This window comes from Glycine soja, chromosome 15 (genome assembly GCF_004193775.1).
Source record: "Glycine soja cultivar W05 chromosome 15, ASM419377v2, whole genome shotgun sequence".
Classification (NCBI taxonomy): domain Eukaryota; kingdom Viridiplantae; phylum Streptophyta; class Magnoliopsida; order Fabales; family Fabaceae; genus Glycine; species Glycine soja.
This window is the reverse complement of record NC_041016.1, coordinates 17,022,176-17,049,643: the sequence shown is the minus strand read 5'-3', so window position 1 is coordinate 17,049,643 and position 27,468 is coordinate 17,022,176. Positions and strand designations below refer to the sequence as shown.

General features: G+C 33.8%; 1 protein-coding gene, 1 long non-coding RNA gene and 1 pseudogene across 4 annotated transcripts; 1 reads left to right on the top strand and 2 right to left on the bottom strand.

Annotated features, from left to right (window-relative positions):
• Positions 1-6,804: 6,804 nt before the first annotated feature.
• LOC114385683 lies at positions 6,805-16,069 on the bottom strand. 2 transcript variants are annotated; one of them, XR_003660991.1, is made up of 5 exons: positions 15,342-16,069; positions 14,770-14,835; positions 14,043-14,193; positions 7,590-7,783; positions 6,805-7,401 (listed from the first exon to the last, which is right to left on the bottom strand). It is a non-coding gene; the product is annotated as an uncharacterized LOC114385683 (long non-coding RNA). The 2 variants fall into 2 exon arrangements; XR_003660990.1 differs by having other exon boundaries at positions 14,091-14,193; positions 15,342-16,067.
• Positions 16,070-16,735: 666 nt separating this feature from the next.
• Positions 16,736-20,362, top strand: LOC114386336 (guanine nucleotide-binding protein subunit gamma 3-like). 2 transcript variants are annotated; one of them, XM_028346325.1, is made up of 6 exons: positions 16,736-17,263; positions 17,385-17,559; positions 18,668-18,720; positions 18,808-18,852; positions 18,934-18,978; positions 19,676-20,362. In XM_028346325.1, exons 2-6 carry the CDS (start codon positions 17,404-17,406, stop codon positions 20,022-20,024), a joined length of 648 nt encoding a protein of 215 aa, XP_028202126.1. In that variant the 5' UTR covers positions 16,736-17,263; positions 17,385-17,403; the 3' UTR covers positions 20,025-20,362. The 2 variants fall into 2 exon arrangements, with proteins under 2 accessions (XP_028202126.1, XP_028202125.1); XM_028346324.1 differs by having other exon boundaries at positions 16,736-17,559.
• Positions 20,363-23,290: 2,928 nt separating this feature from the next.
• LOC114385897 lies at positions 23,291-26,025 on the bottom strand (annotated as a pseudogene).
• Between the last annotated feature and the right edge of the window lie 1,443 nt (positions 26,026-27,468).

The window sequence follows — 27,468 nt, the reverse complement described above, 5'->3', positions numbered from 1 at the left end:
TATTCTTGATGAAAAAGAATTTCTCCTATTAAAGGTTATTTCTACCTTACCGGAGTTATCTTGCTTAATATGCTTTATGGTTGGAGCGGGTCGTGGAATAGACGGTGTGGCCTTATCCATAACCCACCTTTCGGGAAGAGTTACTTCATCCCATTTTATTTTTCTCGGGAGAGAAACGTTAGCCTTTGTCATATCAGTGATAAACAAAGTTGTTTCTCCTTTTTGAGGTTTTAACAGGACTCTAGATGCACAAGTATTCATGACCTTATATTGGATCCTATAAATTAAGGTTGCTGGGATTGATCCTTCTTTCATGTCAAGGCCATGAAAGTGGATGTTTAAGAACAGAGAGTCAAGAATGTTTCTGTCCATCAGACTCACTGTTTTGTTTGGATAACAATTAAAATATATTGGACCTTGTCCTAGGCTGGTTTCGACTGTTCCAATTAGGGAGTCTTCAAATTTATTATGCCTAATATCTCTTAGACACATTAAAACTGCTGCATCTATGCCCATGTCAATTAAGGGCTTGATGGCTACTTGTACACAACTGATGTGTAGATATTTATACTTACGGCTATGTTCATAAATTGAATTTTTTGAAAGTAAATGAAATTCTTCCCCTGTATCTTGTCCTAGAGGAATATTGCTTTTTACTGTTTTGATTATGTAATCAAAGTTGTGTTTGTCCTTAATTGTTTCAGGAACGTATAGTTGATCCTGAGGGATTTCTGGAATGTTCTAGTCATCCATGTTTTGATTGATATCTTCGAATCGGACTTCCTCATCAAAGAGATTGTGTTTGGGGGCGACCTCTTGGGTTTGGTTATCTTGATCACTTAATAAATTGGAATTTCTTGAAGAAGATGATGAAGAAGAATTTGGTCGAAAAGAGATACGGAAAAAAGAGCGCAATAGTCTAGACATGATTATAACATTCTCTAATATCTTTGCCTTCATTTGGTTCCATAGAAATATTTCCATAAGGCTATATGTTACAGAACTTCTTGGATCTGAACAAATGAAAAAGATTTTTTTTTACGGACAATATAGTTTGAACACTACTCCTATAGCCACAGTATATTATGTCTCAATATTTTATTTGAACAATACACCTTAGTCTTACTGTCCTTTCTCAACCACGGGACTTACTGCTACAGTATCATTCAACTAAAATATCAGACTGTTGTGCTTCCAGAAAATACTGTTCAAACATATATTGTTTAAATTAAAATTATTGTACATGGTTCAGATCCATAAGTTCAGTTAGCATATGTCCCTTACGGACACTATTCCTACTTCCCCATCAGGCTCTGATATCAGAGGTCAGCAGAATATCAAAGAAAGAGAGATCTTTGTAATTAAAGGTGGTCAACCAAATTCTTCGAATAAAATTAATAAATACTCATACGAATACCATAAATAAAAAAAGTCAAAATATATAGCCAGTGATTAGATATAAATTCAACTTTTAGCCACAGCCTTTTATGAATTAGATGGTGGAAACAATGAATCAAATTATTGCTAAAAAATTATTCTTTGATATATATATATATATATATATATATATATATATATATATATATATATATATATATATATATATATATATATATATATATATATATATATATATATATATATATAATTTGATTAAATAAAAAAGAAACAGTGCTTAAGAGTGCACATAAAGATTGGATTAGTGGATTGTGATTGGCCCATTTTGTTGTATGCAATATAAAAAGACATGTCTCGTTATCATTAGGGTTGGGGATTATTGAGTATACTTATCTATTATATTATGTATATAAAAAGAAGATTTTATTTTATTGGGTGATGTCAAGTGATATTTCATATTTATTTTCTCCATAATTTAATTTATGCAGATTTTTAATAGAATCTTAAATTAATTATAGTACGTAAGAACATTATAAATTTTATAAAAAAAAAGCCTTACAAATGCAAATTTTATATATTTTTTAATTTTATAAAATATGTATAAGAACTGTAGAAATTGATATGATATGTTTTTTTTTATCAAAATAAAAATGTCAAAATATCTTATTATAGGTATATTTTAAAATATAGTAATTATCGTTAAAAGTAAATTTTACGTGAACACAACTAATAAAAAGTCAAGTGATTTTTAATTTGCATAGGTAAAATTTAAGTCAATCATACAAGTATATTTTATTATTATGAAACATACACATGTATAATTTTAATTGATTGTCCAAAAAAATAATTTTAATCAATATTAATTTATTCTATATATTTACTCAATATTATATATTATAATTTTAAAAGTTTTAAATTCATCACATGTGTGTATATAAAATGTATTTAAATATTTACTTACATATATACCATGTGTAAGTAATTTGAATTAAATTAAGTTTTGTCTATTTTCAACCCAATTCAATTAAACTTAGATGGATTAAATTGAATTGAGTTAGTTACCGGGTTGGGTCATTAAAAAAATATTCCCTCTTCAAGTGGAAAAAAATTCTTCAAACTCAAAAATTAGTAAAGATTTTATTTTTTACATAATAGTAAAGATATTTTAAAAACTAATATTTATAAAATATTATACTATTCATATGATAAACTGGAAAAAAAAAACATAAAAATATACTAACAATATCCATCATAAAATAATGTTATTAAATTGAAATAAATAGAAAAAGATAAATTTCAAAATAATATATTATTTTAAGATAAACAATGTATTACTTTAAGAATGAGGTGTGCTTAGTTTAAATTTTCCATATTGATAATTTAATTGGTTATGAATTGGGTTGGGTCTTGTTTGGATCCAAACTTCAAGTATGTTACACAATCTAATTTTAATGGAGTTCATTAAATTAAAACATACTCAATGACCCAATCCAACTCATAAAAATTTAATTGGATTGAATTGAATTGAACATGTTGGTAGATTGGGTTCGAACATGCCTATCTACTAACATACATTTATTAAAATTGAAACAAAATAAAATATATTAAAATTCAAATAATATAAAAAAAATACTCCTATAAATAATAAAATATGAATTTAATACCCATGTAAGGCATGATGATGAACTAAGCTTGTATACAATAATATACAATATAAAAGTCTCACAGACTTGTTAATATCGAAGGCAATTGTCTCACAAGTAGGAGTTGGCTTTAGTTTTTAGACAAAATATCATCCGAATCAAACATAAAATAAAAATATGGTCCAAATTGGTTCGGTTTAAATATAATACTATATCTAAACCAAATCATTTTTTTGTGGTTTGATTCGATTCGGCTTGATGATTTTTTATTCTTTTAATCTACTATCATAATTTAAAATCAATTAACTAAACTTACATAAATATTTATGCTACATTATTTTAAAAATGACGGTTTGATTGATTATATTTTTTAAGAATTTATTAAAACCTAAATCAATAATAATAAATATGTGTTTAAAATATTTAAGGTAATTATATATATATATATATATATATATATATATATATATATATATATATATATATATATATATATATATATATAACATAACAATTTTTGGTCTACATAAATATTATGAAATAAATTATATTTAATGTAATAATATTATTTAAGATAATTTATATTTATCCAGTATTTTTTGTTACATTAATAATTAATAATAATATTTAGTATAATATAATAATTTATTATTATGAATATCATTATAATGCATAAATACTACAAATTATTAAATAATAAAATATAAAGTAATGATAATAAATATAAATCATGAACATATATTCTATTATTATTATTATTATTATTATTATTATTATTATTATTATTATTATTTTATTATTATTATTATTAATTATTAATTTGAAACGTTCAAATCAAAGAAACCTTGCTCATAATTTTATTGATTATGTATTAAAATATATATTAGTATTATTCATTAATAGGAATGACAATATATACTTATAGTTTTAGTTTTGGATGTTTTAATCATAAAAAATTAACTGGTAAAAATTACTACTATAAATTAGTTTGAATATGTTCAATATTCAAATCATAAAAATCATACAAAAATAATTAATTTGAATTCAATCCTTTTTTTAGGCAATCTGTAATTATTATGCATGGTTTTTTTTATTTTGATAGAGATGAGTAAAATAATTAAAATGAATATTCAAATTGGTTTCATCTAATGAAGAATAATAAAATAATTAAAATAAATATTTGAATTGATTGCATTTAATAAAAAAGAATAAAGCAAATAAAAATAAAATTGATTGCATTTAATTGAGAAAAACAAATATCAAACAGGCACGTGATATCATTCCATAAAATAAAACCTTTTTTGATAGTAGATATAGTATATTAGTACATCCTTTTTATCATAAGAATCAAATAAAAATATATATATATTAAGTAAATATATAGATACTAACAAATAATTTATTTTTAAAAGTCAATGCATTTATTTTATTAAGGAGGAAATTAAAAGTAAATAGATACAAAATGAATTATTTTATTCGATCAGAATTTAATATGAAATTAGTTATTTTTTTATTTTTCACCTTTTATTGTATTTTTTTATGACTTAATTAAGTTTTTGATATCTATTAAATTACTACGTAAGATTCATTTTTTTCCAACTAAGTACCCGACAAATTTTTGTTTCAACGTAACACCTGTCATTTGTCCTCTTCCATTAAGTGATGACGTGACAAACAGAATGTTACACCATCAAGCCTGATCACTGACACCTCAGCGTCACGCCATCACCTTCTTCTCCTTCTCCAACAGAAATCACCTCCATTGTGCCACCATTGCCAACCGCGTCGTCAACTGCTAGCAATGCGTCGTCAAACCCCTTCTTCTTCTCTTTCTTCCCCTTCTCCAATAGAAGACAACCTACCCCACGCCACCAACAAAAAACAACTCACCTCACCTTTTTTTTTCCCTATTAGCTTTGAACCCAAACCGGTTCTTTAAATGCAAATAATCCACCCTCTCCTTGCAAGAATGCTTCCTCGGCATCCCATCCACGTGTCATGACTCACTTTGTCCAACACCGTCGTTTTCTCCAACAATGACAACCTAATCGAAGATGACGTCGTTTTCTCCACCAACATCTGAAGCCTCATCTTCCTATTGTTTTCTGTTGGAGAAGGGGAAGAGGGAAAGGAGAATGGGTTGGACAACACAGTGGTGGCACAATGGTGGTGGTGGTTTCTATTGAAAAAGGGGAAGAAATAAGAGAAAGTGGAGAAGGAAAAGGAAAAGAAGGTGATGACATGACACTGAGGTGTCAATGATAAGGCTTTTGTCACGTCATCACTTGACAGAAAGAGATTAACGACAAGTACTACGTTGAAACAATTTTTTTTTTCAGGCACTTGGTTGAAAAAAATGAATGTTAGGTAGCAATATGAAAACAATATATTTTTCAGGCATGAAAAACTTAGTTAAGCCTTTTTTATTTTGTACATTTCAACATGATTAATATAATGAGTGAATTATATTTTATACTCAATTTTGTAGATCTTATATATTAAAGACGGGGAAAAAAGGGACAAGATGTACTATACTTTCCCCATCAAAAGGGCACCTAAGAAAATAATTTTATCACTTTCATTTTTCTTCCTTTTCATGATGGTTTTTTAACTTTCTATTCGTCATTAACATTATTGTATAAATAGATTAAGTAATTAATTAATCTAATATTCTACACACCTTAATAATTTATAAGATAATAACTTGATTTGGGTAGAAGATCTAAGATCAAAATGATAGTATGTGTTAAGTTCAAAAACCAAAATATTTAAGTTCAAGGACTAAAATAACAACAAATAGGTAAGTTTAAAGACCAAATTAAAAAATCAACTTTTGAAATGTGACAACTATTAGTTATGACATAGACACAACTATTATAGTTAACAGATGAGACTTGACTGTAGAAAAAATTTGTCGCACTTTTTCACATTCAGGAATAAAATTTTAATTTTTTATCTTTTAGGAACCTAATTATCAGTGTCCAACAAATTTAGGTATTTCCCAGTATAATTTATATATATATTTGGCACGGAACAATACTTATGATATAGTGCTTATGATATAGTTGACACGGAACAATACTTCTCATAGTAGGAAGTTAAACCATATGATTCATTATTTTATGAAAACTATTCTTTTTCGTTAGGCCAATCCCATAAGTACAATACTACTTTTTCCTCATAATCTTCTAAGTAAGTTCGTCTCCAAGGACTTAGTAATTGGACTATTCAAATTCAAGTTCAAGTCCGAGAAGAAAAAACTTTGTGATATTTATCAAAAAGAAAAACTAAGTTAAATATGTTTTTAAGTCTTAGAATGTATTCATACGTCTAGAGCATTGCAACAATTCACTACTACAAAAAAATGCTTTTAAAAACAATTATGTTACCCTTTTCACAACAGTTTTAAACTATCTTTGAAACTGATGTCTTTGAACCGTCTTAGAATCTTCGATTCTACATTGGTTTTCATAGAAACTATCTTAAAATGTCTTTTATTTTAAAAATGTAAAAAATTTGAGGATTTGAAGATGGTTTCTCAAAAAATCATTTTAGAAAGTCACTTTCTAAGATGGTTTGAAAACCGTCTTAAAATGTTGTTTCAAAGACGGTAGAAAGGATGTTTTTTTTAAAAAAATATGTTCCACAGAGATGCACTTGCCCACTGTAAAAGGGCGGACAAAAATGCTAGAGGAAAAAATAGTAAATGAAAAAGATAGCAAGAGCAGTGTTGGTGCCTCTAAAGGCGCAAGAGAATTTAAACTTTAGAGAGGACTAAAGGCAAAATACATTGATGCTTATTGTAGCTGTTTTTGGCACTATGCAGACAGAAAAATGGTTGAGACCTAGGAAGATCTTGGCAATTAATGATCAGACCAGAGAGATATAAACTATTTCCCCAAAATAATCTAGAATTGCTCAGACAAATAAAATGCTATGGGAGGATAGATGTATATCCAATTCCAGAGTTAGTTTAGACCAGAGGATTGTTTCAGGCATCATGGGTGAAAATTTTCTCAATGGACACACCTAGGAATTCTAAGAACAATTTGTTAAAGAAAAAGTATTAGTATCCAATACAATGATTCAATCCTAATTATACACACATCCCATCCTATATTGGTCATAAGATTGCTCCTAATTGATTTTGCCATATATACATGATAAACTACTAAAAATATCTAAGATATTCTAACAGAAATATATGTACACAAGCATAAAAGATAAGATAAATATGAACTCACATTTGTTCTTTACAAGAAAACAGAAATTTCTTGTAAATGCACATGACTATTTTGGTTGAAATGAAATTCTCATTTTGTAGCTCCTTGTAACACCTTGGCTCAAGGGCTTGCACAATCTGATCAATTATATAACTTTAGTGAGCATGGCAACATCCTTCAGGCATTTAGAATTGGAACTTTTCTTAAAATAATCACTATATTTATATTCTAGTTACTCAAAATGATATGAAAATCATTATTTAAAGAAATCAAAGAAGGATATAGATGAAAAAGAAAGGATACAAAAATAACTTTCCTTATTTACCCGAAAGGTCTTTTTTTTTTATTCTAATTTGATGGTTCAGACAGAAGAGCTTCTTGAATTTTGCCTCATGAGCTTCTTTTACTTGTGCTATGGGAAACGTTTCATACACAAGTATCTTCATCTTCCCAGCTTCACATGGTTTTCGAATCTAGTTAAACCCTCTAAGTCAGTCCTCATGTATGTCCATGAGTATTCTGTATCATAAGAAAAGAAGGAAATTTGGCTTCACATTCTTTTAAAAACTTTCATAGGGCATTTGCCAGCATGGGTTAAAACAAGAAGCAAGTAAACATGATAGAGCTCACAGTATAACAAACAGAATATCAGTGAACTTCGATAACAGAGTAGTAGTTTTATTTATCAAAAGGGAATAATTCCCAAATCTCTATTACATCTAGTGAGAAAAGGTAACCAGACTCACAGACTCCTCACTCAGAGAATTATCTCCTTTAATAACAGAATTCCCTCCTCCTTTTTTCCTATTCTCTCTCTCCTCCCCTCTTATATGATACCACTCTAACAGATTTTGTCCTGATCCCTTGCCACGTCACATAACTAACTCTCACCCCTTGATTCTATCTTTTTTCTCCTAGTGTAAACTTTCCATATAGTGTCCTTATGTCCCTCCCTAGCTATTTAAAAATTCACCCTTGTGCACTAGCTCCCTATCATTACTTCCCCCTGAAAAGACAGCCTTGTCCTCAAGGCGAAGTATGGGAAACTGACTTCTCAGTAATGACTCATTCTCCCAAGTAGTATCTTCAGTTGCCCTGCCTTTCCACTTGACCAACCACTGTTTGATAGGATGTTCTCCTTCAAACATTTCCCTTGAAGCTAGTAACTCTTCTGGTTCCACATTTTCTTCCAATTCCAGCTCCAACCCTACAGGCAACTCTAATTCAACAGAATAATTCCCCACTGCTTTCTTCAATTGTGATACATGAAAAACCGGGTGCACCATATCTCCTTCTGGCAATTTCAACTTATACGAAACAGCCCCAACTCTCTCGAATATTGGAAAAGGCCCAAAGAACCTAGGAGCCAATTTTGGATTAATTCTTCTAGCCACAGATACCTGCATTTCTGGTTAGCATATTTTCTCATTAATTCTTGAGCGTGACTCAAATGATGTTTAAGCTGACGTAGTGCCTCATCCCTATCCATCAATTCAGCTTCCATTGCTTCAACCCTTGTTTCCCCTTGTAAAACACGAACCAATGAAGGAGGTTTCCTTCCATACACAGCTTCAAACAGTGTCATTCCAGTGGAGACATGAAAAGTAGTATTGTACCACAATTCTGCCCACGGTATCCAATATGTCCAATTTTTTGGTTGTTCAGAGGCAAAACATCGCAGATATGATTCTAAGCATCTATTAACTACTTCTGTTTGCCCATCCGTCTCTAGATGATATGAAGAACTCATTTTCAAAACTGTTCCCTGCAATTTAAACAACTCCTTCCAAAATAAAGTGACAAAAAATGGATCTCGATCACTTACAATTGATTGTGGTATCCCATGCAAGCGCACTATCTCCTTGGTAAACACCTCTGCTACCTTGTTAGTGGTATAAGGATGTTTTAAAAGTATGAAGTGAGCATACTTGGATAATCTATCCACCACCACAAACACTGCCTCGAAACCCTTAGACTTAGGAAGCCCTGTTACAAAATCTAAAGAGATATCCTCCCAAATTCGAGCTGGGATTGGAAGAGGATGAAGTAACCCAGCTGGTGATGATGCTTAGTATTTTTGCCTTTGACAAACGTCACAACTCCTTACAAATTCCTGGATGGCAGACTTCATTCCAACCCAATACACGCTTCCAGCCATTCTTCTGTAGGTTCGTAGAAAACCAGAAAAACCTCCCATAGGAGAGGCATGAAATTCCTTATCAATATAGGGATACAGGCAGATTTGGCGGACAATACCAATCTGTCTTTATAGAACAGGATACCATGCATCATACTGAATCCTAGCTGTGAGCCTGGATCCTTCTGCAACCCTGAGATCACTTGTTTTAACAAAGGATCTTGCAAAACTTCTTGTTGAACCTGCTGCTCTTGCATCCAAACTGGAAATGAAGTGATGTTCTGTAGCTCTCCCTCTTCATATATCCGAGACAGTGAATCAGCAGCTTTGTTGTCTGGCCCTAGTTTGTAAATAATTTCAAATTAGTAACATAGGAGTTTGGCTAACCAATTCTGTTGATCAACTGTAGTTATCCTTCATTGTAACAAATGTCTCACTTTTTGGGTCTGAATATACCATGAATTTCCTACCCAACAAATATGGTCGCCAGTGCTGTACGGCCAACACTAATGCCATCAATTCTTTCTCATATGCTGACTTAAGTTACTTTCAGACAGAGCCTTACTGAAATATGCTATGGGCCTCTTGTTTTGCATCAACACAACTCCTACTCCTCTTCCTGACGCATCACATTCAATTTCAAAGGGTTGAGTGAAGTCTGGAAGTGTCAACACGGGAGCTTAGGTCATCACTGTCTTTAGCTTTTCAAAAGCCTGTAGTGCCTCAGTTTCCCAATGAAATCCCTCTTTCTTTGTTAACTCTGTCAGAGGTTTAGCTATCATTCCATATCCTACAATAAACTTTCTACAATATCCCGTCAATCCCAGAAAGCCCCTTACCCCTTTGACATTGCGAGGTATAGGCCAATTTATGACACTCCTTACTTTTTCCGGATCCACAGCTACCCCCTGACCTGAAATTACATGACCCAAATACTCCACCTGCCTTTCACCAAAACTGCATTTCTTTTTGTTTACTACTAATTGATTGTCTTGAAGGACTTTCAAAACTTGTTTCAAATGCTCCATATGTTCCTGCCATCCACTGCTGAACACGAGTATATCATCAAAAAAACCAGTACTATCTTTCTTAACAGCGGTTTGAGCACTTGATTCATGGTAGCTTGGAATGTAGCTGGAGCATTGATCAATCGAAATGGCATCACCAAGAACTCGTAATGTCCTTCATGTGTTCGAAATGCAATTTTATGCACATTCTCCTACTCTATTCTAATTTGATGATATCCTGATTTTAGATCCAACTTCGAGAAGTATACAGCTCCATGTAACTCATCCAAGAGTTCCTCTACCACTGGAATCGGATATTTGTCAGGTACAGTAACCTTATTCAACTCTCTGTAATTCACACACATTCGCCATGATGCATCTTTCTTTTTAACTAAGATGACGGGACTAGAAAAGGCACTAGAACTATGCCTAATAATTCCTAATTCCATCATGTGCTGCACTTGCCTCTCGATCTCCTCTTTGTGGTGATAAGGATACCTATAAGGACGCACACTCACCGGTTCTGCTTCCTTGGTTAAAACAATGGAATGCATTGTTTCCCTTTTAGGAAGAAGACCTGTGATTTCTTGGAATACTTCCGGAAATTGCTGCAACACCTACTCCAATTCCCTGTGTTGCCACTGGTCCAGATCACTCTCGTTTACCCCTTCCCTTTCAGACTCATCTTCCCACAGCAAACCATACAAAGATGACCTCTGATGTCCTGTCTTCCGCGTCTTCTTATCCCATTCGCTTCTACATTCCACCCCCTGTATCTCCCGTATCTCTCCTTGCCAAGTAAAGCTCCACTTCAGTTCGTCCCAATCGATAGTCACTTTCCCAAAACTCTGCATCCAGGAGGCTCCCAAGATGAAATCCAGGTCTCCTAATTCCAAAACATACGCGTCCCCCACTGTTGGAAAGTTTCCCAACACCAGCTCCAAATTCCAGCACTTTCCCTTAGTAGTGACTCAGTGGCCATCTCCTAATCTTACTCCTATGCATCTATTCTGTTCCACCTTCAACCCTAAGGCATGAGCGACCTGAGGGGTGATAAAATTGTGACTCGCTCCACTGCCTGCCAACACCTGGACCCCCACCCCTTTAATTTCCCTTCCAGACGCATCGTTGTGGGTTGTTTCACCGATTTCATTCCTTTAGTCAGCCCAAACACCCCCATAACATTACAATCTAGAGTCGCTTCTTCTTCATCATCCCTCACCTCTATTGCTATGACCTCTCCCTTCGTATCAATGACTTCGTCATCGCCCAGTATCACCAAACGAAACTGTTTCTCTGCACATTGATGTAGAGGGTGATATTGTTCCCCACAACGGAAGCACAGACCACAGGCTTTACGATCTATTAATTCTGAATAAGGTAGATGCTTAACTCCCTTGTTTCAAGAAGTATTTGTTCGGCTACCCTCCTCTCTTCCTGGTCGCAGAGTTTGTACCCACGCTCGTGTGCACGTTGGTAAAACTGGATTTACGTGTTCGGTCCCCAAAAGGAGCGCTACTCACTGGTCCAGAACCTGGGGTACCTTTAAATGGGCCTGGACTAACCTGAGATCCACTATTGCTTTTCACACCAACGTTATAACTCGACCCGACACCTCCTTTTCCTCCCATTCCCAAATCCAACTCGCGGCCTCCTCTCCACAACTCTGCCTCCACGTCACGAGTTATCCTCATCGCCTAGACTCAATTTTCTGGGTTGAAAGTCCTCACTCTCAGTCAGATTTCTGGCCTGAGACCTCCCATGAAATATCCGAGATATTGCTCCTCTAGAAGACGCCCCAACTGAGATGACACAAACTCAAATTCAGTGACATACTCATCCACATCCCCTGCTTGTTGTAAATCCTTTAACTCTTCAAATGGATTTCCACTCTTTCTACCCCGGTATCTTTCAATCAAAGCTCTCTTCAGCTTACTCCAAGTGAGTTCATCTTCAGTCTCACGCAACAAATTGAACCAGTGAATGGTAGCCCCTTCCATACTGAGCTTCGCCAACCTCACTTTTATCTCCTCAGATGAACCATGTACTTCAAAATATGTCTCGGTGGGTAATCCACCCCACAGGATCCTTCCCATCAAATGGTGGAAGTTCAACCTTCTTCGCCGCCATTTTGTATTCCGACATGGACTCCTCACTGAGCAATGGCGACTGATGTTCATTGCCGCGGCAGTCGCACAGCTTGGCAAACTTAGTCATCAGAGCGCGACGAAACTCGTCCATGGTTTGCGTCAACGAGTTCTCCAAGGTCAACATTCTCGCCTCCAACACGTCTAGCCTCTCTGTCATTTTTGGTAGCATAGAATCCCCTTTAAGTCACGTGAATCGCGTCTCGTTCGTGGTCCGACAGGTAGGACCAATGATAGAGCTCACAATATAACAAATAGAATATCAATGAATTTAGATAATGCATAGTAGTTTTATTTATCAAAAGGGAATAATTCCCAAATCTCTATTACATCTAGTGAGAAAAGGTAACCAGACTCACAGACTCCTCACTCAGAGAATTATCTCCTTTACTAACTGAATTCCCTCCTCCTTTTTCCTATTCTCTCTCCCCTCCCCTCTTATATGATACCACTAACAGATTTGTCCTGATCCCCTGCCACGTCACATAACTAACTCTCACTCCTTGATTCTATCTTTTTCTCCTAGTGTAAACTTTCCATATAGTGTCCTTATGTCCCTCCTTGCTATTTAAAAATTCACCCTTGTGCACTAGCTCCCTATCAAAACACCACCCTTGGTGGAGTAACTTATGAAGGAACCAATGTACAAAATTATAATTATGATCAACAGGGAATGCCATGCACAAAAGTAATTAGAAAGAAAGATTGAGTGAGCAACTGTTAAATCATCAAATAAATGTGTTTTTAACTTTTTCTACAAGGAAGCTGGGCATGCCACACAGGATTTGATTTCGACACATATTCAATCTTGCTCCATTTAATTAACAAGCAGCAAGAAAGCTTGATATCAATCTCACATGCCACAATTGGCTATCTTCTCATAGATCCCTATTTTTGCCAAAAAAAATGCGAAGATATCATTTATGAATATCTGATATCTGGAAACACCTAAAGCTAAAAGGTTTCACAAAGACTTAATCTGGTTATCCCATATACATTATAATTCAGATCCATCTTTAAGTTGAATGATACACAGTTGGAGTAATTCAGATGCATCTTTAAGGCTTAGGTGGGTTATGTCTATTAGTTATCGATCTTGTTTCTTTGCTGAAAGTTTAATTCTAAGACATGTAATTGTAAAACACTGAAGAATATTGCAGCTTGCATAGTATAGGCTTTTGCCTAAACCAGAACACTAGAATCAGAGTATGAAGAAATTACAGCATAACCCATTTTCACAATTTTTCTAATTCTTTAATTGTTAGGTTCAGCTCCAAATTTTATCAATGCTTTAGAAATTTAGAGTTCTACTTCAAAACTTTTCCTCCAAGGTGAGATAGGGGGCATGAGAAAATTTCCTGTGACACATTCTTAATATTAAACACAAGCATTATGTCAATCAGTAGAACCCATTATTTCTAAGTGTTACAATACTTGTATCAATGTCAAACAGAAGATAGAATTTACATAGTAATTAAGTGACATACTTGAAGGTGTCAAAGAATAATAACGTGTGATCGTCTGGAAGTTTCTACCTATTCCATGAGAGAATCGCTATAGAAGCTGATTTTTCAATAAAACAACTGTAGCTGCTGGAAGCCCAATAGTCAGTCCATATCTATCAAATGATGCCTCACCCTTCAATGAAATAGAAAAAATAGAAGATTGAAGCAAAGATGTTTTTAAAGAAAAACATCTAAAAGGTCATTCTGGCAATGAACTGAGTACATCTGCAAGTGTGATAAAGATGAAAAAGTTGATAAACTTTCATATCTACCTGAAGTGTCATGTAGTGTCCACCCCGTTTTAGAAAATATGTTGCATTAAAAAATATGTTTTCAATGTATATATTTTATTCTTCATAGATGCTTTGTTAGGTGAAATTATCTAGGAAAAATATGTGCATACTATTTTGATTTTAGAACCACTTTTCTGCCATTTAAGCATGTACAAATAGAGTTAAAAGTTGCATAAAAAAATGGTGTGGGCATATTGGTTTAGTAAAATCTAATGCAGTTAATATTTAAACAATAATTGGCTCATGTCCTGCTATAACAATTCGCTAGAATAATGACTTTAAACCAACTATTCCAAAAGCTGAAGTCTGAAGATGTTTGGTATTATTTTATATTGTATCCCTATTAGGATCCTTCTAGTGCAACTTGCTTTGATGGTATCTAAAACCTTCTAGTATAAGCATTGAAAAATAAGAACCTGCAGAGTCTTTGAGCTGCATTGTATGTACACAGCAGCACCATTTGCCTTCTTCAGCTCTTCTCCCTGCCCAACATTAACATTAAAGTGTATTTGGAAAAAAAAAAAAATCTATAACACCAACAAGAAAATGGTTTTTGTTAGAACATAGAATGCAAGTGACTTCAAGCTAGACACGCTTTACTACATTTGCCCACTCCCAAAAGCTTTCAGCTTTTTCTTATATTCATTTCTACCTTTTATTTTTATGTTCCACAGCTTAATAATTCTGTCATTGATTCATTATAGATACATACAAATGAATCAAATTTCCTGATTAAATACTACTAGTCTTCCTGTGTTCATCAAACTCACCCAGTAATAGACTAACAGCAACAGAGAACTATAAGTGATTCTTCTGCAGAAACATCATCGCATTTGGAGGGGTAAATTCAAGACAAAAAAGTAGTTAAATATTTTTTTTCTTCTATAGGATACAATATATACAAGGTAGAATGCATAAACTATCATACAATTGAGAACTGAAAAGGACAATTTAAACACAAACAAAATAAAGCATAGAAGCAATCTACCTTCGTTTTAAGAATGGGTGTTCGAACCATAGAAGCAACACCCATTCTTCTCAAACAAAAATAAAGCATAGAAGCAAATGGAAAACATGGTCCTCATCCTTCGTCTCCACCACTCCGCAACACCAGAACACCCATTCTTCTCAAGCAACTCCTTATAGAACAAACCCCTGTCCCTCACCAAATCCTTCTCCGCAACGCAAAGAAGCAATCTTTCACAAGCTACCTTCCCTAGCTTCGGATCCTTACTTGGGTTAACAATCGGGACACAAACCGCCACAAATCGTGCATCTTCTTCGCTTGTTCAGGTCGGTTTGCTTCACACCCAAACGATTCCTCTCCCCAGAAAAAGGGATGCACCAAAACAACCCCTTCAAGCTATAGGAGAATAAAAAGGGAAAAACAAATTAAATTGAATGAGACGCGCACCAGATGGAGCAACACCAATATTCCCTCACAACCCCCACGACGACAACAATGACTTCAATGGTGAGAGAGCGACGGTGCAGGAGACACTACGACGGTGGCGGCGCTGACAGAGGCGGAGTGACACGTACAGACGGAGTCAGAGGGCGTAAAGAGATCGATGGAGGCGGAGTGAGAGAGGGCTAAGGCGCAAGTAATAAAAAGAAAAAAAAAAAAACAAAACAAAATTTACTTCCTTCAAAAATGGTTTTGAATAACTTATGAGACAGTTTTTCTAAAAATCGTCATCTGCTGTTTTAATGACCTTCTTGCGAAAATCATTATTGAAATATTTATTATATTTACAAAAATGTCACTATTTTGAAAATGACAATAATTTTTTAAAAAAATTGCCCTTGAACTTAGGTCGTAAAAATTATTATTTTTTTACTAGTGATTACATATGAACTTGTTTGATCCTTCTAAAACAATGAGTCTACCAGGCAATTTTTATGGACTTGTGGTTGCTATCACTACATTTCTGATTGCCAATCCAAAAGATGTAGAGGGAGCTCTTACCCGTTGCCCTGCCTCATATGTGTGCTACAAAGTAACAATGATTGTTCAGTCAAGGACCCTGTCCCCGTTGAGGAGTTGCCTATTGATGCTATTGTTTCTCCTTCTTAGGCATAGTATAGTGTAGTGTGCAACCAACTAGGGTGTCCATTTTGTATCCCCTTCCCCTTTTGATGGATACATTGTTGTATGCTTGTATAAGGAATTGTCAAGTTAATTGCTCTAATCTAACAATGAAATTGCAGAAGAATTTGTTCTTAATTCTAAGAACCTTATAAACAACTCTCGTTTAAAAATATACTTAACTAAATATTACCTCTAAGAACTACCTATACTACTCTCTTGTAATTTCCCTAAGATTGAAGTCCCTAGATTGATCCAAGGTGTCTAAGTTGGGCCTTTATTATACCAAAACAGACTATTTCATTCGGTCCTTAATGGACCGATTCAGAACAATTATTTACAACATCTTTATAGAAGAAAGACAATTTAATCCAACCATGCATTTAATAAATAAACTGTAGTAATTAAAATGGTAATTCAAAATTCGTTGCAGCCAGGCTCAGTTTCCATCAGATTCTCGCTGGTCACTGCCACTCTAGTCTTCATTTTTTTCCTCCTTATTTCCCCCCATGCCTGCAATAATAATGACTCTCTTTCTAGCCTCATTTATGACCCTTTTCCACTTTCCATAATGAAATCCTTGTGACTATTGAGGCCTTGTTTCTTCTGCAAAACTCCAATCTCTAGTTCGTTTTTTTTGTTACCTTCTGTGTGTGTATGTTCTTAACTTTTTTGTTATTATTATTTCTCTTTTTTTCCTGTGTCTTAACTTGCCAGAGCCCCTATTTACTGCCCCTTCCACAGTCATTTCATGTGGCATTCACACCTTAACAGACTGAAATATATGATCTGCCTCCTCTCCTTTGTCACTTACCATTACAGTTACTCACTCACTTCATCACTCTCTTATTTCTTACTTCAACATCAACTATGACGAATACTACTACAACTACTACTAACTAGTACTGTTTATTTCTTCTTCTGTTGGGGTCATTAACTTAGTTCAATTGAGAGAGCAGTGATGAGCACTCCCACAAGAGGCACTTCTAATACGCTTCTCTCTCTGCCATTGCCCTCTCCTACTCCTAAGGCGCCTTCCGGGTACCCAGATTTGTATCGAAAGCGCCGCGAAACGGCCAAGATTCAGATGCTGGAAAGAGAGATAAGCTTCCTTGAGGTTGGTTTCACTTTGTTAAACTGTAAATTCACCACTTAAACTCATACTCAAACTCAAAGGAAAAAATAAAGGGAGTCTAACTAATTAGATGAACAGTTACATGAGTTGTTTTAAGTTCTGTAATACCAATCTTTAATTCCTATAAATAAATAAAAACTCAAAGGAAAAGAAGTAAATAAAAGCACTACTTTGAACTTAGTTGAAATCCTCTTCACTTTGATTTTAAGAAATGGCATAATTACTTAGTACCTGTTACCATTACATTTCATGATCAAAACCAAACTTTAAAGTATGAAACAGAGTGTGAATGCACTGTTCATTGGCGATATGCGATTCATGAGTAGATAGACTTTCAACAGATAATTGCATGAATATAGGGTGTTCTTTAATTTTGCCAGTAGATTTTGCAATTGATTACCACTTCGAGTGATCTTATGCCTTTAGAGATTAATTTTAGATCAATGGAAAGAGTTAGAATTGAGTGAAAGATAATGTAATGGTTATAGATTGACTTTTTTCTGTGTTTCTTTACATTCGGTTTAATTTTTCTTTTTCATTTTATTTTAGGGGTATATGGGACCTAGCCTTTTTCACAACGGATATTAATTTTTTACACTACTGCATTATGCTTCTTTTCATATCCAATCATACTAAATTAGCATTTATTAATATTCAATTATTTACTGAATTATAAGTTGTAATTGTGAGCCAACCACTAGCATTTATTAAGCATGGAGAGGAAAAAAAGTAAAAACAGTGCCGAACTTTTAAACTGTGCTCCTTGGATGCCGATTGAGGGATTCACAGTAGACCATAGCTTCCTAGATTGTGAATCTTATGCAGTTATGGAATTGCATGCATGTTAAAATTATGTTAGCAATAATTTTTAAAATTATAAAATTAGCTTACCAAAATAAAAGTAATTTATAAAATTAAGAAAAAAGCAAAGAACGACACATTACATGCAAGCGTGATACCACTAGCAATCTTGCAATTTTGCATTGAATTAATTTGTGATAGACACTTTAATTGCAGCCTTGTTAAATACCTTCCCTTTCTGGCCTCTTTGGTGTTAACCAAAATTTATTGACAATTTTGCATCAAACAGGAAGAGTTAAAGTCTTCTGAAGGGCTTCAACCTGCTTCAAGATGCTGCAAAGAGTATGTCTATTTGTGGAATTTCTTGTATAATATTATAATTATTGCTAGCTAAATTAACTTTGTTAATTGAATGCAACACTATTGCAGGATTGCCGATTTTGTGATGGCAAACTCAGATCCTCTGTTACCTACGTAAGAAATGCTCTTGCCAAACTTCCCTTGTCAGTTTAAAAATAAAAGATCATGATTATTATATCTTTCTCATTCAAGCAGGAGCAAGAAGAACCACCAGTCATGTAGCTTGTGGAAGTGGTTGTGGTACCCTTTTTTGTTAATTAATTTTGTTAGTTGATTTATTTAGTTAAAGGATTTTACTAACGGGTGTCGTAAATACATTGGTTAAAAAATTAAAAGAGAAAATGTTTTATTGAAAAATATCTAAGATTACATATAGAGGAATGCATTTTTATGCATCTCAAAAAAAAAAAAAATTTACTTCTTTAATGAGTGTCCTAATATCACCGGTGAGTAGTAACTATTTGGGATTCTGTGTAAAAAGCTATGTTAGAGTCTGATCTAGCTTTGATGGGTGACACGGACTTATGTCTAACTTTAAAAGATCATGCCTAGTTTTCTATCCCCTTTATCCTTAGTTTAGCTTCATACTAGCATACTGCTGAATCTGACAGTGTTGAATTCAACAACAACAAAAAAAAAAAAGAATCTAACATTGTTGTGTGTGTATCTGAGATGAACCAGATAATAATTCATAAGCTGCTTTATTTTCATTTCATAAACCAGCAACTTCTAACATAATAAACCTTGTACAATAGCTAATGATGCATGAATGCTTCAAAATTGTTGACAATCCCATACCACACCTGCACCATATACCTGAAGAACTTAAAGAAAAAACAATTTAAAAAATAAAATAAAAAATAGACTAAGGTTTTAAAATTATGAGTAACCATATCACTACTTTATTGAATAACATGAGAGTGGCCTTTTTGTGCAGTGACATCCCTTGCTTTAACTTGTCTTGGATCTGCCATTGGTGCTGTGATGGGTGCTTTGAACATCAAAACTTGTCAAGTTGCTGTTCCCACGGCAAACCATGCAACTGCTGTTCTAGTTGTCTTCCATCTACCAATTGCTCTTGCTGCTCTAATGGAAGATCACATTGCTGCAAAGATAGCTGTGGTTGCAAAAATTGTTGCACTCTCCCAAGTTGCAATTTTGGGTGGCCTTTTCCCTCTTGCTGCATCTGCAAATGCTCTTGCTCTTGCTCTTGCCCAAAATGTCCCAAGGTTCGTCCATGTTGTTGTTGTACAAATTGCTGTTGGAACCCTTGTTCATGTTTCTAGTATAGTGTTACAAAAAAATTTCGAAAGCTATTATTTTCTATAAAAATTGTATTTATAGTAGCAATTTCCTAAAATTGACAATATAGAGGCTTAAAATTATAGATGTTCTGCTAATCTTTCATCATGTGGATACTACTTACTAGAAGCAAATGCAATATTTCCCACTAGCAATTATGGGTTACAAAAATTTTGACCCCTTTCATTTCTTTGCTGCTCTGAATTTCCAGACAGTACCATTACATGTGAAATGAAAGACGCAATAGCGGAAAAATGCCGTGGAGTCCGGATCCATAGTATGATTAGCTTATTCATTTGTTTTCTTAGTATGGAAGCTAGTAATAAATACCTTGATTATTGATAATTTTCTTTAATTTCTATTGATACTATTATTTTTAATTTACCCTTTTGTAAATTATTAAAAATAAATTGAGCCTATTGATGGCTAGAAGGAAATATCAAATAAAAAATTAAATTTGAGGAAACAAAAGTTGTTTAAAGTAAAGTAAAGATGAATAATCAAAAGGTTAAAGCACAAACAAAAACAAAAATCAGTTAACGGGCCAAAACGTTTTTCTTTTTAGCTCATTGCCTCGTTCATCGATTTGAACCTGTTTAGTTTTTTTTTTTTAAATCCCCTCGGATTTTTGAAGTCTGGAATATAAATATTACCCTTTTTACCACCTCGTTTAACCTGGAAGAAAGTTGGTGATGTAGGAATTTTTTATTACATTTCATAAGGTGGATTAATATTATAAGATTATATTAGTCATTTATTATTAATGTATTTTATTTTATTTGATCAAATTAAGTAAGTGAATTTTTTTAGACAATTAAATAAAATAATATAGACTTAAACAAGTAGATTTCAGTGTCGGTTCATTAGAAGATAACGAAAACTCTGTTAAATTAATACGTTACAAGAAGATTATAGTTCTCAATACACTAAATCGTCACACATAATTTTTCTTTTCTCGCATCTGAATTGAGAAAGAATCATATTCTCATTGTTCGTGATCATGAAAGATAATCAAAAAGATCTTACAACAAAAATTAAAGAACGCTAAAATCAAAAATCAATTACAATCTAAATATTTTATTTCATTCTTAATAATTAAATATGTTATAGATTCTAACCCTTTTCATGAATTATCTTAAATTATATATATGTCAATTTTAGGCGTCCTCTTAAAAAATAAAGATCAAAGATATTCTAGGTGATCTATGAAATTCGAATAGCAGCAAAAAATATGTCATGACCATGTGCCATCTTATCTTGGTAACTGTTTAATGACACATGAAGTGTCTTTTCCTTTCAGCACCTAGATTTGCTCAGGGGCTAAAAATCGTTTGGACATTAGACATAGGCACTTTGATGATATAACTAGACATTTGAAATTTATGGTCCAAGTTTTAACTCAGATGACACAGTTTGTTTGTACTATGGTCGAAGAACTAGATAACACCTTCACTCGTCTAATTAATTGCACTCATGTAGATGAAATGAAAGAGAACGATAAAAACAAAACAAATTTACAGTGTGGAGTGTTTCCATATTTGTAAACGTAGCCCATCTGACCTCAGGGCAATTGACAGCGATAATAAGGTTTTCGATTTTCCAGAAATTAGTTATTCGAATCTTGTGAAGGAAATAGCCTTGCCTAGGAAGAACTTGATTCTACCCAAAATGACCTCGGGCTTCACGCAAAATAAAAAGCAATTGGAAGTTGCAAATTGATGTAGTAATGAAAATGTAATAAAAAAAATAGGTTTAAAAATATTTTAATCCCTAATGAATATTTAATTTTATTATGCGTTGAGTATTTGATAAAATATTAATTTTATTTTTGCTTCTTAACTATTTTTAGTATTAATAAATTAATGAATTTTGTGAGTTTAAAATTTTCCATTTATAATTATTTAGGAATAAAATAAAATTTGTTAATTTATCAAAAAATAATCACAAAATTAACTAATTTATCAAGGATTAAAATAAAATATCAATGATAAAAAATAAATAAAAAATATTTTATTAAAGACTTAACGCAAAATAAAAATTTGTTATATAACAAACGTAAAAATTAATTATTTATTAGAGATTAAAAATATTTAGTAATAAAAATATCAAAAAATATTACATGAACATTCATTGCACTATTTGACACCTAGAAAGAGAAAGAAAATAAAAATATAAGTAAGATAGAGTTTATGATGTGATAAAAAAAAAGAAAAAATAAGAGATATTAAAATAATGAGATGTTTGTATATTATTATTCAAAAAAATTATTAAAATATAACTTAAATAAAGATATATTAGTATTTTTTGTTAACTATCTCCCATTCCAATTAGTTATTAGAGTTTCACTTCACTTATTTATATTAATCTTTAATGTAAATTTTTAAATTATACGAATTATTGGAGTAAAACTCTTAGGAAATACCATTTGGTATTGCATCTAAACTAAGTTTTGTCCCTATAACATAATAATACAATAAAATATATTTTTCATCTTTTAAAATATTTTGAAACGTTGGATTTAATCCATATAAAAGCTTAGGTGGTATTTAGTTTGAGTATTTATTTTCTAGAATAATTTTTATATTCCAAATTTTCAAAGTTTAGAAAATATGTATCAAGAAGAAAATATTCTAAAGTGTTATCACGTTTTCACTTTTTCAAAAAATATCAAAAATATTGAATTATTGTTTTTAGTTTTTGGTCTATTTTTAAAAATATTTTCAAAATTTTAAACAAATATATTTTCACTCTTATTTTCAAAAGAAAATAAAAAAACACACACACATACAAACTGAGTGTCACCTTAAATTTTAAAGTCTCCACATTTATTAAAAGTGATATGATTTTTGTCCTGTATGTAGTATATATTGAAACTAAAAATGTACTAAATTCTCTATTAAAACAATGTATTAATTTTATACAAAAAAAAAAACTTAAAACTAACATTCTAAAATATTTTCAGAGACAGTAAACATGTTTTACTCTTATTTTTTTCTATAATATATATATAGAGAGAGAGAGAGGAAAAAAAAAGTTATCCTAAGCATAAATTAGAAAACTAATGCAATCAAGATGTATATTTGAATTTATGAAATTTCACGCTGTTGCTTTTGCACTTTGGCAGCACAAGGCTCAAATTTGTTAAGGAGATCTACTGGTTGTTGTTGTTAAAAAGGATGTAAATTATTATAAATTTTTAATACTATTTTTTATTCTTATGAATAAAAAAATATAAACCTCGAATTTGTGGAGTAAAATGAAATCTCATTCTTAAGGATAATTAGCGTAGCCAGTCGTTTATACATACAATCAACCCCTTGTTTTGTAACATTAGTTTTTACTGGGTACATACAACTAAACAAACAAAACGAGCATCTCTTCTCGCTCCTTCTTCTCAATCTCTCCTCTCTTTTTTTCTCCAATTCTCACAAGAAAAAAGAAATACACAACCTTCTAAATTGTCCAACTAAATAATGTTATAGTGTTGGCTGACATCAACAAAAGCCTCAATCAGTTCCAACAGTGGCTGTGCAGAAAAAACCCACAAACAAACTCACAACAAAGTCCAAGAAAAAGCAACTGGGCTCCTAACTTGGTGTTGCGCATTGCTCCACATAATGCTTCCAAAACCATACCTAGTGGAATCCCCCACACCTCTCTTGGACACAAAGGTTACCGTGTACCTTTGCCTTTCCCCTACTTTTTCAAATACAAGTCTGGTAGGCTTGATCTTTATTGTCATCGTGGATGGTGCATCCACGGTGACATTATAGATCGAGCCCGTCTCACCCACATTGATCAAGACGCGCGTGTATCTCACAACCCTCTTACCACCAAAGAGGATCGAGAAGGAAGGGTAATTCAATTGGCCAGGGTCAGAGAACTTCTTGGTGCAATTAACACCATGTCGCTTAGTAATGAGTTGTATGTGTTCAGGGGTGTACTCCAAAGGAACATAGGAACTTAACGTAGTCCCATGCTGTGGCATCGTAGACAAGCCCAGGAGAAAGTGCTTTGTGTGGGTTCATGTGGCATGCACCGTGAGCCCATGGGTTGGAAAATGCACCCCCCGCCGCGTCACGGAGTGGGAACTTGGTGTTGTCGTGTACATAGGCAGTGGTCATGAGTGCTGATTTTATCGCACTGGGGCTCCATCCTGGATGTGCTGCTTTTAACAATGCAACCAACCCACTTATGTGTGGACAAGACATTGACGTACCTGTAACAAAACAAATTCACATGTATGTGACACGAGTTATTACACTAGTTAAAATAAATAAATAATTTCATTAAGGTTGATGGATACACAACATTGAAAGAGAAACAAAATATGCTACCTGACATAATGTTAAACTGGGTTTTCCGTGTGTCATCGGACAACCCGAAGGGCCCAATAGCTTCGGACCACCCAGCCAAGATGTTAACCCCAGGCCCAATAACGTTCGGTTTCAGAATCTGTCTAGTAACCATATTGGGCCCTCTAGAACTAAAGGCTGCCACTACCGGTGAAGGTCTAACGTTCAAAACCGTTCCTCGAAAACTGAGAACCGTCGTTGGATTAGGATCAGATGAAGCATAGGCTCTGATCTAGTCCCCCACGATCCTCCCCACCGCCACAGCTGGTAGCAGGTGACTATCCGCAACTAACTCCTCCCCACTCGTTGTTGTGTTGGCCAGAATCATCCCAACACCACCAGCATCACACACCACCTTACCCTTCCCCATGTGCGCATTGATTCCACGGTCACAAACAACCACCTTCCCACGAACCAGACCCGGTTCAAGCGAACCGGGCAAGCAAATGCTACTGGATTGGTTCAAGCCTTTGTTATAAACCAAACCAACTGGTTCATTCCCCATTCCTTTTCCATTGTAGAGCGAAACACCGAAGAATCTTTTTTTATTACCAAGAGAAGCGTAGGCAAGGAAATCACGATCTAGGGTTCCTGCACCAACCGTCATTATCCACAGCGCCATGTTGGCAAGTGAGGCCTTCTGGGGCCCACTGTTCCCAGCGGAGCAGGAAACAAATATCCCTCTTTCGACAGCGGCAAAAGTGCCGACGATGATAGTGTCGCGGAAGTATGGCGCGGAGCCGCCGCCGAGGGAGAGCGAGAGGACGTCGACGCCGTCCTCGATCGCGCGATCCATTTCGGCAAGAATGTCGGAGGCGAAGCAGCCGTCGGTCCAGCAGACCTTATAAGCAGCCACATGTGCGGTGGGCGCCATCCCACGTGCGGTCCCGCTCGCGTACCCTAACAGGCTCGCGTTCGTTACGTGCGACCCCGCCGTGGTGCTCGAGGTGTAGGTCTCATGCCCGTCCCTGTCACGTGCCGACACCGGTTCCTTCTCTCTAACCTCAATCCCCGAGGCCATGTGGAACCCTCTAGAGAAGCTTCTCGCACCAATGAGTTTCTTGTTGCACATTTTTGTGGAGAAATCTGGACCGGTCTCGCACTCCCCGCGCCACCGCGCCAGAATCTCTGGCATTCCAGCGTCGTCGAAGCTCGATGACTCCGGCCACACTCCGGTGTCGAGCACACCAATGATAACATCATGTGACGCTTGGTTGAGATCTTGAGCTGTATGTCCCTCCCACAACTTTGTCTCCTTCTCCAACCCTAGAAACTCAGGGGTGCGCGTGGTGTGCAACTGGTACACCGTGTCCTCGTACACTTTGAGAACATCCTCGGATTTGAGAAGCTCTTCGACCTGTTCGTCATTAAGCGACGCGGCGAAACCCTTGTAGGAGGTTGTGTATGAATAGAGTAACGGATTGGATTTTGAATCTGAATCTGTTGTGGTGAGAGTAAGAGATTGGAGGAGAGTGGTGTTGTACCAGTCACTGTGTGTGGGGTAAACTGAAGATTTTTTGTGGTGTTTCATGTGAACTATGTAGGTTTTTTTCGCTGATGATGTTAAGAAGCAGCATTGTGTGAGAAAGAAGAAGAAGAAAAAAAAAATGAAGGTAGAAAGGGAAGCCATCATTTCATGGAGGTGAGTTTCTTTCTTTCTTTGTTTTTTAATGGATCTTTGTGAATATGGTATGGAGAAGGAGAAAAGAGGGGTGCATGTCGGGTTTATAATGACGGTGAAGTTGTTTAATGGGACTCTCTATTTGGTTTATGCTTAATGTCTATCAGAAAAAGTTGTGTTTAACTAAAAGTTATAACTCAATTTTTTAACTATATATATTAATAATTTAGTTTGCTCAATACATAAGAATGAATATATTTTTATATAATTAAAATTTTTAACAAATAGATTTAAATATATAAACAATGCTATAAATTGTTTTTCTTAACCATATTTTTCAAAAATAAAAATTTAACTTAAAAATATAGAATAAAAATAAGAAATGCAGAAAATTTTCCAAAATTATTTCCATTAACAAAAACTCCTAAAAAGAATAACTATTAAAAAACAATCATTTCAGTAACTTAATCAGTTTATTTGATTCAGGTTTATTTTTGTTATTTAAGTTTCATTAGATATAATAAAATAACTCCACCAATAAAAGAGATAATAAATTTTTTTAATAACATTAGCTTCAGGTAATGATATTTATATCGGTTTCAAACTCGGTTTCCCACTTTACTAGACTCTCTGTATGAGATTATTTAATTTATAAAATATATTTGAATATAAAAGTTCAAATGTGTATTAGTATGATAAATATGTAAGTTTAGCATAAAAAGTTATTTTGTGCCACATGTTTCATTTTTAATTTATGTCTATTGTCTCTTACTAATTTTTATATACAACCTATGCATATTTTTACTAAATAAACCACTTCAATTGACTATAATAATTGATATATTTCTTTCTTCAATCATAATTTCATTAAAAAAACTGACAATTCACATTAATAATTTAAAAATATTATTTACAATAATTGTTTATAACAAACTATGAATTGACTAAAAAATTATTTTTGACATATTTTTTAGATGTTGAAATCAAATTTTCATCAATAACTATATATAATGGAGATAAGGTTTTGGTAAACACATGTTTTTGTCCCATTTTATCCTTGTAACTATGTTGGTAGATTTGGGGGGGGAAAGTATGAGATATTTGCCTTTATCAAAAGATAAAACAAGTGTCTGGTGAAGACAAGCCCTAAATAGCTCGATACGCGTAATGACAAAGGGTCCACAACTCTACCCTTCTGTGTGGATGAATGAGGATATCAAGGTGGAACTTGCTGATAAGCTTGTTTCGTGTATATTATATTATTTCAACTAGCGAAACCAAATCTTCATCGTGATATGAGCATGGGCACTCAGCAATGTACTCTCTAATTGAATATTTTAATTTCCACCCAGAAAAGAACAGTTATATATATAAGCATTGAAATATTTTACATGGCATAAAGCATAATATGGATGGAAGGAATTATTTTATGTTGGGGGTGAATGAGCAACA